This window comes from Colius striatus, chromosome 8, assembly GCF_028858725.1.
Source record: "Colius striatus isolate bColStr4 chromosome 8, bColStr4.1.hap1, whole genome shotgun sequence".
Classification (NCBI taxonomy): domain Eukaryota; kingdom Metazoa; phylum Chordata; class Aves; order Coliiformes; family Coliidae; genus Colius; species Colius striatus.
The window spans coordinates 13,846,658-13,863,409 of record NC_084766.1 but is presented as its reverse complement, the minus strand read 5'-3'; the positions used below and the strand labels follow the sequence as shown (position 1 = coordinate 13,863,409).

The 16,752-nt window shown below is 41.0% G+C and overlaps 1 protein-coding gene and 1 non-coding gene across 6 annotated transcripts in view; both read right to left on the bottom strand.

The window, feature by feature from the left end:
• The window catches only part of CCAR1 (cell division cycle and apoptosis regulator 1), a 28,160-nt gene extending 11,701 nt beyond the window's left edge, over positions 1-16,459 (bottom strand). For 2 of the 5 annotated variants that reach the window (XM_062001067.1, XM_062001071.1), the window contains exons 1-13: positions 16,373-16,459; positions 15,364-15,482; positions 8,518-8,690; positions 7,829-7,873; positions 7,112-7,144; positions 5,962-6,155; positions 5,260-5,374; positions 4,983-5,175; positions 3,726-3,858; positions 3,243-3,404; positions 2,679-2,904; positions 1,328-1,441; positions 313-479 (exon numbers count right to left, since the gene is read on the bottom strand). In XM_062001067.1, coding sequence (XP_061857051.1) covers positions 313-479; positions 1,328-1,441; positions 2,679-2,904; positions 3,243-3,404; positions 3,726-3,858; positions 4,983-5,175; positions 5,260-5,374; positions 5,962-6,155; positions 7,112-7,144; positions 7,829-7,873; positions 8,518-8,690; positions 15,364-15,436 — 1,628 coding nt within the window. In that variant the 5' untranslated portion in view covers positions 15,437-15,482; positions 16,373-16,459. Of the gene's footprint in view, positions 1-312; positions 480-1,327; positions 1,442-2,678; positions 2,905-3,242; positions 3,405-3,725; positions 3,859-4,982; positions 5,176-5,259; positions 5,375-5,961; positions 6,156-7,111; positions 7,145-7,828; positions 7,874-8,517; positions 8,691-15,363; positions 15,483-15,956; positions 16,054-16,372 lie in introns of those variants that run through there. The other 3 variants (XM_062001069.1, XM_062001068.1, XM_062001070.1) reach the window with 3 other exon arrangements.
• LOC133626005 (small nucleolar RNA SNORD98) lies at positions 632-695 on the bottom strand. Its single transcript, XR_009819225.1, has one exon. It is a non-coding gene; the product is annotated as a small nucleolar RNA SNORD98 (small nucleolar RNA).
• Positions 16,460-16,752: the final 293 nt, after the last annotated feature.

The window sequence follows — 16,752 nt, the reverse complement described above, 5'->3', positions numbered from 1 at the left end:
AAGAACAATGAAATGAAGTTCTCTTGACGATCTTCTCCAGCTATGCACAAAATGAAAAATATATTCAATGCACATTCATTAAAAAAAAATTACAGCACGTCAAAATAAATCCAGAATCTTTAATTAGTTCTTAATGCAGTATTCAGCACAGTTGGCACCAATCAAGCTTATCACGAAACAGAACATCCTTTGTGTAGTTTACCTGAACTACCAAGAGCAGCTGACAAAGAGAGGTTCTTCCATCTTTTCTTAAGCTCCTGGTAACAGACATGTATTTCTACAGTGTACTTTGCTTTGCAGTACAGTACTTACCATTGTGTGCACACACTTAAGTCAATCCCTGTAAGAGCCTTGCAACAACGAATAGCCGTCTTTATCAGCACGGAAGGGTCCTTTTCTGGATCAGGTCCATCCAGTGATGGGGACCAGTGTCCTCCAATAGCCATAGCTTCATCTTTGCCTTTCATACCCACTAAAAACTAGACAAAAAGAATCTTCTGAATGTTCCCCTGTTAGGGATTAAAGAGTCTTTTTCCCAAAGCACAAAGAGTATTTCATAGCACACACACTGAAATCTGAGAGTAAACTGTTACGTTATTTTGAAATCTGAAAGTGAAAGTCAGTCAAGAAAGAGTTCAGTCATTTTTTTCCACAGATCATTTCAGTAATGGAATAGGTTTAAAACATCATCACTCATTCTTGTTTGCAAGACTTTCCATCAAGTTCCTTTACTGGTTTAGACTTGTTCTTTTGCCATTAAAAGCTTCCTAACACAAAAGATGACCAGATACTAATATGTTCCTGCTTAAAAGTGACAAAGCAAAGCTACAGAAAGGGAAGACTACAAGACCATTACATTTACAAATTCCAAGTACTCCCACTTGCTTTAAGATGATGGAGTTTAACTGGAAGACAAATCTATGTTGTCCTGAAACATCACAACACTTACAGGTTGTTCAGTTTAATTGTAGTTAAATTTCATTTAATACAATAGTTACTTAACTGTTGCTTCATTTTTATTCTCTTCACAGCTGAACCCTTAAAAAAAAGTCTTAAGTGCTTGTAAAAAAATGCTAACCAAGTTCTTTATGACGTAATTAATAGAGGTTTCTCCAAATATCTATTCTTTAAGTTGAATGCAGCAATAAACTTGAAAGCAGTAAAGATGGAGTTCCTAAAAAAAGAACTGACACATAAACTAGGTCTCTTCAGAGGAAAAATGAAGCCATCATTTAGCTGTCTACAAACTCCTCCCTCGTGGACAAATACATAAAGCTCTATAACTAACCTTCATTGTCAAAAGTGTCTGGCACTGAAGTATATTTACCTTTACAAGTCTAGCAGGATGTTGAAATCCATCACGAAGTTCTTGGGGATCTTCAGCCAGAGCACATGACTTGTGATAGAGATCTTCCATACTAGGACTAGCCATCAACATCACCTGTTGTGTAAGTCAGATCAGTCTGGTGAAGGTCTCCCACTATCACTAATAAACGGTGACCACAACTTGCAAACACTTACATATCGGTACTTTTTCCTTAATGTCACAAAAAATCAGAACAATTAAAGGTAAAGCAGAACTGCAGAGTTGAGCGTTAAAACTGTCTGCCAAGGACCAATTTCCCTCATCTCATATGAATGCAATGTGTGATCTTACTAAAAAATATAAACTCAAAGCATATAAAAGCAACATGCTTCACATGTTATCACTAGATGTCAAAGACCCTACACCAAGAAGCACACTGGGTATATTTCTGATTTCAGTAACTGACTCCTGGCATTTTGTGACAACTGTAAGAAAAGTGAACAACACACTCATCTGCATCCTCACAGCACCCTATTAAGCCCAGTCAAATATAACATTAATATTATGACACAGTACGCTATTCTGCACTTACTGCATACATTTTGAAGCTTAACCTTCTGAAAGAGAGCTTTTGCTCTGCATCCATAAACTGGAAAAAAACCGAGTATGTCTGACGTTTGAGACAAGGCTTCAAAGTTTTTAGACATAAAACACAAGTGAGGCCTTTCAGAAATATAGGAGTTAAAGGCAGTTTTGGTTCTGAACCTCTCTAACACAAATTACTTCTAAAACACATTGACCTCAAAATTTCAGATCTGTTTGTAATGAAAGAGCTTGCAAAGAGAGCAGGTTTTAAGGTTTTGTCACTTAGGTCTTCTATACATCATTGCATCCTTTGATGCAACATTTTTTGATATTCAAATAATCCCAATATGCTCAATCTACTTTCATCAAAATAGAGATTAATCTGAAAGAAAATATCACTGAACAGAAGAGCACAAACTGTACAGAAAAGACCCTTGAAGGAAGAAATATATAAAGGAAAGAGGTGCTCCATTTTACTAATTAGGATGAATTGCCTAAGAAATACATTCAGAGATCTTGCAGGAGCTGCCTGTGCAACTAGGTGCAGAGAACGGAAGAGACCTCAGTAAAAACAACATTTAGGAGAGCTCTACTAACAGGAAAACAAACTGCATTTCAATTATGATATTTCAACCTCTACACATTAGGTTTTTACCAAAAAGTTTTAAATGTTCTATTTTTCTCAAGTTGCTGTAGAACATTTTCAGTTCAGTTACACTCACTTTTTCACCCTACTGCTAAAAAGAAACGCTTATCAATAGTCATAATACTGGAAACCTGTACAAACCTTTGCACTGTACAGATGATCAGCATCAGGTGGATCGAGGACTGCAGTGTTTTTGTCTATAGGATCTACTTCTCTATGCATTACGTAGAAGTTACAGTAATTTCCCAGCTGAAATGGTCTAGACATGGGAAAAGCATCCACCCATGTAAACTGAGCATCAAAGAAATCGCTTGGTATGTACAAGTTCTGGTAACGTCTCCTCAGCTCCATCATATCACAGCTACGGCTGAAACAAACATTTGAAAGATACAGCAATAAAACGATCATTCATGATTGAAGTTTCAAAACACCTAACTGCCAAACACTCTTTGGATTAAGGTGTCTGTGTATTAAGGGAATATTTAATGAAGATAGTTACAGAGGTATTTTACAGTACCATTCAAAAACAGTAAGAATCTAGAAAAAGTCTTATCATACAAGGTTCTCAGCCATTACATATTTAATCTTCCTTTAAGGTTAAGATCATTGTTTAACACTCACTACACACACATTGACATGGCTCACAGTAACTTGTGTCCACAGCTGAAGTGTGATGCAGGCAAATATTTAGCACTGTAAACATACCAGTCCAGTGAGAACTTGGAAAATTGAACCGTGTAACGAGGAACCACCCGGCGCGGTCTGCGAGGCGACCTCTCCCTCTCTCGCCTGGGTGATCTCTCCCTGGAGCGTTTTCTCTGGGGTGATCTCTCCCGGGACCGACGTCTCTCTCGCTCTCTCTCACGGCTTAAAAAATGCATACAAGACAAATATTTTTGCATGCTGGTAACACAAAATGGCTCCTAGCACCACAAAAGCTGGGCCTGTCAGAGATGATTCGCAAAAAAAGAGAAGCTCCTCATTGATTGTTTCAGCACATCGTCTCTTGACAAGAGACACCAATTACACCACTCCTTAACTTCAGATACACAAGAACTCTTCACTAATATGTAACGGTAAAGTCACTTGCACATATCACCGACTCATTCTGGAGCAGGCAGCTCAGCTGTCTTTGAAGACAGGTCTCTACAGAACGCTTTGATTATAGTCCAGTCTCCTATAACATACCTCCTGTCATCTTTCCGGTTTGGCATCGGGTCTCCTCCTCTGTCATTCCTCCCAGAAAACCTGGATGGTGGGTCTAGTCTTCGAGCTGGCTGAGGCTGTGACACTAGTCGAACAGGGGGCTGTAACAAACCACCTGAAATAAAAATATACAAGATCAATACATAATAGGGGACATCTACCTACCCTCCACTGGTATTGCTTTTCACTTGTGTCCATTTTCTAATTTAACTGTAGAGTCAAATACATCTATTAATAACACCCACCCCAAGAAACCTGAGAGTCATGTTCTTCCCTGCTGCAGACTGACATTCTAGTAACACTGATTTAAAAGCATGTTCTTAAGATGTAGGCTAATTAATATAATCTAAGCACACAGAAGCCATTACAGTAAATGCCTAAGCCTTTTCTTGGAAAAGTAATTTGTTTTAAAGATAGATATACTACCTACTCATTGAACTAGAGAAAAGCTCAAACTCATCTTTAAGGCTATTCATAGATAGAAACAATTAGCTTCCTGAAAAATTAATCTTAAATCAACTTATTATCCTGCTGCATCAATCCCCCAGCACATACTTTTGCTGTCTCAAGACATTTATCCAACTGATTATAAATGGAGCAAACTTTACTAAACACCAATGAACTAGAACTACCCAGGTAGTAATAAGCATTTACCCAAACCAGTTCTGCTTAAAGGATAGCCTAAAATATTCTCCTTTGGCTTTTACTGTATCTTATTACCAATCCTATTACTGATTCTTCAGCCATTCAAAGTTTAAGTGACCCCATGACAACCTTTGTTTTAGATTTGCCACGTTCATCGGTGTTTCTTCTCTCAAATGCTAACTTGGCTAATCAAAATAAGACACAAAATCAGAAAGAATAGTTTTAATATCCCAACTGTGTGAAACCCGATCTTGTTGAACACTCCAGAAGATCCTGAAGAACTACACTGCCATTAAAACCTTTAACTCCCCAACTTGCCCATGAAAGCATCAGAATAAAAATGACATTGAATTTGCTTCCAGATTATGAAATCATAACGTGACCAGGAGTCTGTGGGGATTACACTAACCCGGTGGTTCCTGAGCTATTGCAGGCAGTGTACCTTGCATATACCTGCAGGAAGACACACATTCATACTAAAAATTCTAGAGTCCTTTTCCTTATTACTTCAACTGTCACTTTAGTCTTCTAACAAAAACATAATCACCACACATTAAACACCAGGACCACAACAGACTCTGTGTACTGGAGCACCTTTCTGCTGTGGCTGCTGCAGTAATGGCTGAGGCTGTGTCTGAAGCAAAGGTGTGATGGAAGCTGCTGATATCTGTGCCTGCAACAAGGACTGTGGCTGTGGCTGTGCCTGAACACTGAATGCAGTCTGCTGTGCAATGGGCTGAAGAACTGCCGGAGGTGTCTTCAGTAAAGGCTGAGCTTGCGTCTGGTTCTAACGGCACAAGAGAAAATGAGTTGAGAGCCAGCTTCAAATCAGAAGCAGTCAGTACAAGTTAGATGAGATGACCCCATATACCTGATTTGGAAGTGTCTGGATCCTTTGGGCATTCCATTTGAATGGCATATTAGGATTGTAAGTAGCTTCTACCAAAACTCTGTCACCCACCTGAGGTGTCTTTCCTTTAACAGCACTGCAAACATCACAGAAAATGTATTGTGAGAGTGTTATTTATCTAGTTTTATAAGTTACTTTTAAAGTTGGAAGAAAGTAGACAAAGGCTTTTAGGAGGGCATCTCTCCCCAAATTCAGTGAAACTACTATCTGCTTCAGTTTGGAGCATGCACAGGAATTTAATTGCCATCTTTGGCCCAAAAGTAAAAGTTTTCTAAACATTACACGGGCAGATACTAACTTACATGCATTTAATCACCCACAAATCCTCCAATTTCATATCATAAAGAGCTTAATAAGTTCTGAGTTTCCCAGCTTTGGGATTTGCATTAAGAAAACTTAAAAAAAAAATCACATAAATCCTCCAATTTCATATCACAAAGAGCTTAATAAGTTCTGAGTTTCCCAGCTTTGGGATTTGCATTAAGAAAACTTAAAAAAAAAATCACATAAATGAACTCAGATGTAGCATCTATTAACTTATTTTACCATCTTTCAGTGTTGACAGAAAACAACATACTAACTGCAGGCACAAAATTAGAATGCAACCTTTTATTTAGCGAGGGTATCACAGAGTACACCTGCAGGCAAGCATTTATATCTTACCTAAGTTGAAAAAAGACATCTTCATCCACAAAACCAAATGTATCATGTAGCTTAGTAACTACCCCAGTGAAGACACGCTGCTTTTGTGGTTGGGTTTGCTGCTGACTTGACCGGGGTGCCGGGTAAGAAACAGTAATCTGGGCTGCTGGTTGAGGAGTAGACAGGCTAAGACTGGTAGGCAGTGCAACAGCTGGCTGTAAGCAAAATAAAGCAAACTATAAATCTTATAACCAGCTGACATACCTACAAGGATCAGCTCCTTTATTCATACAGAGAGGAGTTTAAAATGCCTCTAAAGCAATGATTCTGAATAGAAATTTTCAGAAAGTGAAAGTTTTTTGTTGGTCTATTTGTTTGAATATTATTTTTCTTCTACTTTGAATGAAGACTGGCTTTATCTTTTTTTAAAAAAAGTCAACTTCCCCAATATTTGTACATTGCTTAGAAAAAAATAACAAAGACTATCTTATCGTTTTACATGTAACCTGTACAGTGAAGAGGAGGCAAGTTCCTAAGTGTACATTTGTAGCAAAGTTAGAGCTTATTCTCCATTTATATCCCAACTGTAGTGTTACAAGTCAGTGAAGGCTGAGGTTAACACAAACCCTTCCCTAATCCAACAATTCATCTGTTTACAAAAGTAGAATACAGTACGGCAATGAAATTAAGGAAATTTTTTTAAGGGATTTTTAAAGTATGTTTAAAAGATTAAGTGAAAATGGAACTAAAGCAACTTCCAGTGTGTTGAACACATGTTGCATGTTTTAAATCTGTCAAGCTCAGCAAGAGGCTTTTGAAACCTCTCTGTACACATACTGCAATACTGTTAACAGAATTAAATTCCTTCTCAAAGGAAAGGATTTTCCCGGTTTGTTACTTACTGCAAAACAACAACTGAAGTTCAAATTAAAAAAATTTAGAATGTAATCGACAGATACACTCCCTTCAAGATTAAGGAAAAGTGTCTGCTCTTAATTTTTGAAAGCAAGGCTATGCATATTTTAACATCTGGATAAAATAAACCTGTGCCAATAAAATGTCTGTTTATATTAGTTCATTTTACAGATTCAACTACCCAAGATGTCACAAATTTGCACTCTTGCATTATCTCTGTTTGGGGATGAAGACCAAACAATAAAACCAAACTAACCTGAGTTAAAAGGGTCTGCTGAGGTTGCTGCAACTTAAAATAAATAAAGTTATAAATTAATTTTATATGCTTAAGGAAATTGTACAATTTTACCTCCTCTTTATAAGTAAGAGTTTTTGCTTAATCTGAGTCAGTTAATAGTCCTTTGGGGTTTGGTCATTTCAGTAGTTTGTATTTGCATAAAATTAGAAGTGCTCATGAGGTTAATTTTAAGATTGTAAAATCCAGATTTATTCAGTAAGCAGAAATGCTGGAGGTTTTGTAAGTGAAAGCTAAAAGCAGTACCAAAAAAGTTTTGGCAGCTGGAGAAGCTTAGGCCTGTAATTTCCATATTCTCTTATTCTTTCTCAAAATCCTGTGAAGTGCAAAGACCATTAAAAAAAAACCATAAAAGGGAACTTTTTTTTGGACAGCATCTTTCCAGCAGTTAAAATATATGGCCCTGTTTAGAGCAAAGATTAGCAGGAATCATGTACACGTGGAGCAGTATGTATTTTTAAATGTCCTTTTTGCATGAAGGTAGGCAGGCTGCCATTCTGGATACATCTCTCCCAGTTTATGAACTTCAAGCTCTCTTACACTACAAAAAAATGTTATTACTTAGTTTCATTAACAATTTGCCATATGAGGATGATTTTGGAGACAACTGCTACAAGCCATATAACCAACATTATTTTTCAAGTTATTTGTGATGTACACAGTAAGAATCAGACAAACCTGTTGCTGTACACTATAGAGAGTCTGCTGAGGTTGTGAATATTGCTGAAACAGATAAAAGTAAAAATCTCTCAGATAAAGGAAGCATTATTATGCCAGTAATAACAAATTTTTAAAGTTATTAACAAAATAGTATTTGTTAAAAACAAATAATATTAAATAAATTATCTACTAGGTAAGTTTTAGATAGAAGTGTTCACATTTGGCAATTCTAATACATAATATAACAAATCTTATCAACATACATTACCATCATAACAAATACTCTTAGTCTTTAGAGTGGACTCTGATGCACTCCTCCTCACAGCTAAAATCAACAATTTTTCCTATGCTTCACAGTTATATAGCACCTAGGGCCCAGTATGAGGTCACACAAAATGCAATTTTGCACATACAGTGATGAAGGATACTTGAGAGTCCTGATTTAGGTGTAGCAAAACTCCTTTTCCCCAAAGACTTTCCATAGCTATAAGTTAGCACCTCCACAGCCAAAATTCCCACTGTCACAGATTAATACAACTACTGATAGCTCTACATCTAAAAATCTCACTTTTTTAAAAAACAGGTTTACACTACAATGTTTACCATTTCCTATTCTGCTTTTCTCCTGGATACTTCAGCTTTACAAAGCCACTGTTTTATATTGTTATAGTTCATACAGTCAACAGCAAGTGCTCCTTTTTCTTTACCTGCTGTAATGCAGCTGCTGCAGCTGCAGCTTGCTGCTGTAAAGCAGCTGTCTGAGTTAGCTGATAGTTGGTTGGTGTTTGTGTAGTTAGGCCTGCTGCTGCCAATGCCGTCTGCTGGGTGTATATTGTAGGAGAGGCTCCAAGCAGCGATGGCTGCTGTACACCGAGAGCAGCTGTAAAGAAAACACACACAATAAGCACTAAGAGCAACATGAAACAGCTGAGGTTTCTGACAGTTATACTACATGCAATATGTGATGCTTTGCTTAAGCTCAGAGTCATCAAGCTCAAGAAATAAATAAACACAACTCCAAAATTCAAGATAAAGGATCACCTCTCACTAGCTTCTCTCCTACATTCATTTACAAATAGTATACTACAGCAGTGGCACAGAATCAGAGAACGGCAGTGGTTAGAACAGATCTCTAAAGATCGTGTAGTTCAACTCCCCCGCTAAAGCAGATCCACCTAGATCAGGTCACAGAGACTATTGAATTTCCTTCACTCAAGTTGCTCATGATTTTACAACTCTAGTAGTTGTCATCCTCATCTGTGTCCACACTCAACACATACACACACTGCTGTCTTTCTTGACCATTTCAGGTTTTGGATAAGCCAGATAAAACTGCTGTCCTGTGCTGTAAATTAACACATTTCATTTTATCTGAAAGCAAGAGAAATCTTTACTGAAATAGCAGCTCTGAAGCAGAGAGGCTTATGGAATGTCCTCTGAAAATACACAAGGCTTCACTTCATTTGGTATTGTCTTTGTCCCCCAGTGAGATGGATCTTGTAGATGTGGGGGCTGGTAGAGAAGGAACAGCCTTATAACAGCAGGCAGTTTTATCAGTCCCCATGTATAAAGGGACCAAGTCAAGCTCTCTCCAGCTCTTACTAGGCAAGGTTTGCACTGCCCACACTCAAACAGCCTGGAAGGAAAGATTAGTTTGGGGTTTTTTTTGCCACATCACCTTTTAACTCACTGTAGAAGACGAAGCAAATCATGGGGAGTGGCCATCCACATACTACTCTTCTTATGCATGCGATACTTCCCAACAAAGTATGCTTAAGCCCTGCAGATGGAACTCTGAGGAACAAAAAGCCCTGCACAGCACAAGTGAAGACTGCAAATGTATCTGGAAACTCACTCCCTCCTCATCAGGAGTTTTTTTTTAAAGTTACCTGCAGCTGCACGATCAAATATCACTTCATCAAGCTCTCAGTCTAGTCCATGTGTTTAAATTAAACCAAAGAGAAATTCAGCAGGGAAACATATTGCCAGCAAAAACAGGTCAGCCAGCCACCTTCAGAAGTGAAGAACATTCAAGTTGAACACAGTTCCTTTCACTTCCACAGCTATTAAAAAGGCACAATGAAGAACAGCTTTACAGTATTCTTCCTACAGAGTTTGCGCTCTGCACTATTCTTCTTACTGATCCAAAAACGAAGCTTTCGTTCCTCACCCATGGATACAGTGAGAAAGTGCTTACAGTTGGTAATCATCATTATAGAATGTGCAAAAATGCTGTAACCAACTTAAAGGATCCTGACCAAGGCAATCCTCTCTACCATGCTCCAGTAGAGTATAATCTTCACAAAGCCAGTTGACAGCACTGATTATGTTACAAATTTGGAGTGAAACATGGAAGAAATGTATAACCAACAAGGAAAATAATCATCACCACTACGATCTGTAGCAAATATTGTCATATAAGTATCCCAGGGAGCAGTAGTGAAATAAAGCATTCTACAGCATAGCAAAACTACAGTATTTCTAGTACTACATTTTCCTCCCCTCCCCATGGAAATTCCAGGTGTCTTTAGAAGTCAAGCAAGCCAAATCAGAGGCTTCTCCTATGACAGGCCCTCCATTATCTTGACCTTCTTGCCTCCTGCTTGTCCAAAAAGTGCAATTTTGACCATCCAGAAGCACACTCTCATCTGGAACTCCACCAATGCCTCACATAACACACCTTAAGCAGATCTTTATGTCTGATTAAAATGCTTTGCTGCTGCATCTTGGGACAACTTTCACTTTTCTTAGCTGCATTACTTTGCTGGCTCACTTAAGGCAAATAGCCAAGGCAGTAATCTTTTTCATCTTATTTCCACATGCTGAGTAGAAATTCCTATTAGTGCAGAAACTCACTTCATGCTATTTCCTTTGAATGTGCCTGGCTAGCCAGCTATTGTCATTCAGTCCAATGTTCTGTTCTAATGTTGTACCAACATGGGAAGGGGAGCAGGGGAATCATCATCAAGCAAGTTTCACAAGTTCTCTTCCACTTTTGTACCAAAGATACCCACAAAAATATTAACATGACTTGCTTCCAAAACCAGATCTTGGGGTTACTCTGCTCTTCAGTTTCCACTGTCAATTTTCCTTCCAGCATAACCCATAATTATCTCAAACAATTCCCAGCCCATCCTAAGACTCTTCTCCTATTTTGTCCATTAAGGGGAAAAATAATTAGAAAAGAAAAGATTTTTTGCCACCCCTACCATAATTTAATATTAACTGGGCATCATGTCATCTATAACACTGCAGGTCAAATTACTAATAAATGGCAATGACAAAAGACTGCTGAGAACCCCTCAAATGATAACACCTGTAGGACAATTTTTTCAAAGCTGTATCTTGTTTCTATCAATTTGCCCTGAAGTATCTGAGCAGTTTAATTTGACTGCCTTTCATCTATGTACTCATCTTGGTCAAACAGGCTCTGATTAAACAGATGTTTGCATTACTAGGTTTTTTTTTAAAAAAAAAAAAAAAGAAAAGAAAACATAGAGAAAACAAGAGACAGAATGAATTTCAGACTGAGCCTGGAACTGACATCTGACTGCCATATTATTATTATTGGCAACAGGCATCTGCAGTGACAAACAATAGCTTCTTAGGATTTGTAATTATCTCAGTAAGCACAGTGTTGGAGATGCCTCCCTTCAAATGCAGTCTAAACAGCTTCCACTCGCACCAAATACTACATGGCACGACCATCTGAAAGGGCTTGGATAGAAACTGGAGTCCTAGGCTGCAGCTCATGCATCATTCCAGCTAACAGAAATTTCTGTTGTAGCAAACCCAGAGACATTATTTCATAGTCCCTCTTGCTGCTTTTGAAGCCCAGAAACCCTTTAAGATTAGGGAAACATCTTCAGAGTACGTAGCTACACATACCTCCTTGGTAAGTGATGTAGATTTACCAGGATTACAGTAAAGGCACACCCTACCCAGGGCTTTGGATACTTTTCACAGCTGTCAGAAAGCATGAGTTTGGTTCCCTGGGTTTTTAAGTTTCTTCAAGCTTAACACACTTCTAATACAAACACCATACAACCTACTCTAAAACAAATTTCCTTTTAACAGGCACACAATAGAAACTAGGCTCAGGGTATTTATCACAGGACATCCGTTTATAGCAAGCCAGCAAATTGTGCATCAGCTATTTCTTGGTGGCTCCGAGATCCACTACATGCTTGTCCTAGTCTTGCACTTTAATCACCTCAGAGAGGTGATCGTAATACTATTGAGCTGCAGCCACTTCTGCTTTTGTCCGGTGCACTGTTCTTCACTCTGATACAATGAGACACTAATCAGCCAGAACACAGCATAGTCCTGGACTATAAAAAACAGGCTTCACTGTGCAACCAGAAACCATAACTCTGAAAAAAGCATATGCCAAGGACTGCGATACAACCCAAAGACACGTCAAAAATCGACAGCTGACAGAACAGGAGAGGATTCTCCTTCACAGGCGTTTCGGAATTCACACATCATTGTGCAAGTTGCAAGTGTAAAGAGTACTTGCAAAAAGCAATCTGTGCTAGGAAGGAAGATTTCAATTTTAATTTTCTGAAACTTTAATTTTCTGTAGTAGGCATAATTTAACTTATGCTTTAACAACCCTCTACCAGCATAGCAGGGACTTGATTCTGGTTTCAGTCATGCAATGCACAAAACTATGACACAAGGAGTAGAGAAACAATTTCACTGCGTTACAAGCAGGAGTCCCTCCTCACACATAGATCTCTGCTGGCACATGGAATTACCCGTCTCTCTCCTAATACCACAGGTATAGGCAGTAATTAGTAAGCTATCCCAAAGGGATCCTTGGAACACTTTGTTACACAGCATGTGACTGTATAACTATACCAGCTTAGTATCTCACCTTAATAATCAAGAGCCGTAACTCATACAGTTACTTCTCCAGCAGGGATGAAGAAGACAATATGTAAGTCAGCAATAATAAAAACCAAGCCAAAATCTTGTTGCAATTATGAAACTTGGTTTATAACACCATCACTCACCACTTTTTACAAGTTTAGGAAGAAGCTATACATCATGTTGCTTGATCAAGCTCCCTTTTCTCCATACCCAAGCACCCTGATGCTTTTGGAGAAGGAATCTGGCACTTGTATAAAAACAGCTGCCATGCACAAACATATGCAACACCTTTGGCCAATCCTCTGAAAACCATATGCAAATTTACTTAACATATTTTCGAAAAATCAGTTTATGAACACTGAGACTCACAAGGGTAGGCCAACATGCACAACTTCTTGAGTGCAGCCACAGGTGAGAAGCAGTACATGCTAGTCAGTTTGCCTGAGCACTGACAGCATCTCTCCACCAGGCAAACCATCCAGCTCGACATGTTGAGAAGTGCAGGAAAGCTGACTGCTCAACACTGCTCTTCAGTTTCCAGCAGTGCCACAGAGCACAGCATACTCTACAAAACAAGTTTCCTGTGCTCTGTATCATAAATCAGAGCTGCCTAAGAAAACCAAACAGAGGAAAAAGTATGTAGTAGGAACAGGAAAGGATTGCACAAATGGACGTGAGGAGCTAAATATCTGCAAGTGATACTGCAGAGAAGATGTTAATGCAAAGAGGGACTCTAGCAATGCCAAGGAAGGTTAGAAGCAGCACAGGAAGAAGGCAGAAGTGCAATCAACTGTTAGCCTTCAATGGGTCTCATGTTTGAGTCAGGTGGTGCTAGATCAGACGAAGAGCTAAGAATCCCTGGAGATATTGTTCTCATAGAGGATGTGAAAAAATCTCTCACAGTAAATGATGCTGCTCAGTCTTATCCCAATTAAAATTTGCACTTAATTTAATTTAAGGTGGCTCAGAAGTAGGCTAACCAAAGGCACGAGTCATAGGAATAAGAAAATGGGTAAGAAATGCCTCTAGTGCCCTTGCTGCATCCACCTCTTCTCTATGGCCCCCTTCTGGTCCTAGCTCAATGAGGTCTAAGATGGCTGCCAGCTCCTCCCCTTCAGCAGGTTTTAGGTAGTTTTCCCTCTGAAACAGGACATAGAGTTGACCCTCAGTCTTCCATCACTACTTTTGATACATTAGCTGTCACATGAGCCAACAGATCAAGAATACTGCAGCCCAGATGCTGCCATCCTCTAAACACTCCAAGGCATCACCCAGTCAGACGTGAGAGCCAAAAACAAAGTTTGTCTCTCCCATGTTTCCAATGCTGACTCTTTCCAGCTATTAATCAATTTCTTACAGGAGAGTAGTGCCATTTGGACATGGGAACGAGCTATTCCGAGGAATAGGGAAAATCTGCTTGCAGGTAGCTGGCTAGTCAAAGCAACAGTCTAGGTTGAGTGGGAGTGAATGTGCATGGAGGAAAAGTCCAAGTGACCAAGTGTTGTGAAACACGTGGAAGGGTGAGGGTGGCAGTTCCCTGAGCATACACACTCAGATTAGATCAGTACCCAAAGGAAAAACAGGAGATAAAGGAATCATTCTGGGAAAGAAAAACTGAGTCAAGAGAGAGATTTTGCTTTTTCCCCCTTTCAAACAAACATGCACCTCTAAAGACGGGCAGACAGTCCCAACTTCTGCTAAGCTCCCAGCTGTAAAACCACTGACAAAGGAGATACGTCATTCAACTTCATATCAAACTAGAGTAAGACGCAAAGGACAACTGCAAAAAACCCACCACTCTTCAGATCAACCAGGCTATTGCCCGAGCTCGTGTTTTGACATCATGAATCCTCAAAATACCACAGCTTTGTTGAAGCCTTTTCACATTAGACAATGAAAGGATGATATTTGTGACACACTTTGTATTCAAGAAGACAAAAAGGCATCCCAGAACTGGAAGCACCAAGATTTACCATGCAGCAAGCCTCAGAGTCTCACCTCGACACCTTTTATGTTGTGAAACATGAAAATCTGGCCAGCTAGGTTTTAAAACACACTGGCCTGCAATTAAATAAGGCTTCTTAGCTAAATCAAAGGGAACTTTGTAAAGTTATCACTGCAATGCCTTTGGTTATAGTTCTAACTTGCCATAAAATAAGATACATCTATATATATATACACCCCTTCCCCATCAAAGCAGAGAATTTCAGAGATATCTTCACTATATGAAATATGTTCAATATATTAGTAGAGGTAAAATACTGGTAAACATTGATTCAGGCTGCTGGAAAATAAAACTTTAAAAAAATCCCACTAATGTCTTATTAGCACTGTTAATATTTAAGCTAGAGTAATGCAATTTGATGAAAGGTAGTTTGATTTACACATCTCTGTATATGACTAACTTTATATCTTGTTTACTGATGAAGAGAATCAATAAAAATCCACCTGGGATTTTACTTATTGCCCCTTCAAAAAAAATCTTACGCAGAACCTAGTATTAGGCAACGATACTTATTATATGTCTGTATTATATGAAAAACTCTAAACTGAAAGCATTTAAAGAAAATTTAAATAAGTTAGTTAGCATGGTGCCACCCTTAACTGCATACCCAACTATGGGCTCTCCAAGTCTGCTAGATGTCAGGGTTCAAACATGAAGTGATATGTAAACTGACCTGGCTGAGATACTGCAGTGGCTGTAAATTGAGTAGCCCAAGGGGGATTCTTCTGTCCTCCAAACTGAGCCATGGCGAAAGACAAAATCTCCTGGGTGTCTATCTTCTAAAACTGCAATCTATTAAAATAAAGCGCAGCTACAGTCTTTGAAACACATGTGAAAATATTATCTTTACCCCCAAGCCTGATAGGCAACATGCATCGAGAGCGGGAAACACAAAAAAAAAAGTCGCAAGACAAGTTACTGTATTTTCCTAAGGCACGCTCTCCACCCTCCCCCCTTCTTAACCATGGGGCTCACTACTGAAACGCAAAAAAAACCCCCAAATTTGCAACGCAGTCTAAAGGGAAGGCGACTCTGCTGAAGGAAGAGTCGTTATTTTTGTGTTACGCTTCCCTTCGCAGCGCTCCCGCCGCTCGGCAGCGCTGCCGGGCTCCTGGCCGGGGCTCGGTTCCCCTCCGCTCCAACAAGGGCAAGCGCACCGCGAACATGGCAGGGCCGCTCCCCAGCCCCGCCGCTTCCCTCCCGCCCTCGTTCCCGCCGGGGGAACCGCCCGCTCCTATCCCGTAACGATTATATTAAAAACCTGACTTTAATCGCGCTGGGCACCGCTAAACCCTTTTTGTTGGTGTTTTTTTGTTTCTGCCCTTCGCGCGCAGCCCCAGATCCCCGCCGCGCAGCCGGGCCGCGCCGCCGGGCAGCGCACAGCGCAGCGTGCGAGAAACGGAAACGGGAGGCGGCGAGGGCCGGCCCTTCCTCCCGGCGCGGCGGGAAGCAGCAGCCTCCCCGCCTCCCGCCGCGGCAAGGCCACCACCGCCGCTGCCGTCCGCCCCTCCTCCTCCTACTCCTTCTCCTCCTCCTTCCCCCGCCGCCCCCGGCCAACAATGCGGGCCGGAGTGCGGGCTCGCGCCGGCCGTGCTCCCCGCCCCGCGCCGGGCGCCGCCGGAGCCTGCTCCGGGGAACCCGTTGGAGCCTCCGCGCCCCGCCTGAGCCGCCGCCGGCGGTACCTGAGCAGCGCCTCGCCGGAGCCATGGCCGGCCGCCCCGAGCCTCCCGCACCCAGCGCGGCGCCACTGCGCAGGCGCGCACACCCCCGCCGACGGCGGCAAGCGGCGGCGCGCGCTGCTTACGTCACGGCTCGCGACGGCGCTGCGGCGGCGGGACCGAGCGCGCAGGCGCGGGGCGGGGCCGGGCGGCCGTTGGGCGCGCGCCAGGCCTGCCGCGTGCGGAAGGCGCCGTTGTGTGAGGGGAGGGGTGCCGGCGCCATCTTGGCTGAGGCGGGCGGCCGTGGTGCGGGAGGGCCGCCATCTTGCAGCGGGACCTGGCGCCCTGGTCGGGGCTGCTCTGCGGTCCCGCAGCAGTCGCGCTGCTCTGTCTTCTTCATTGCC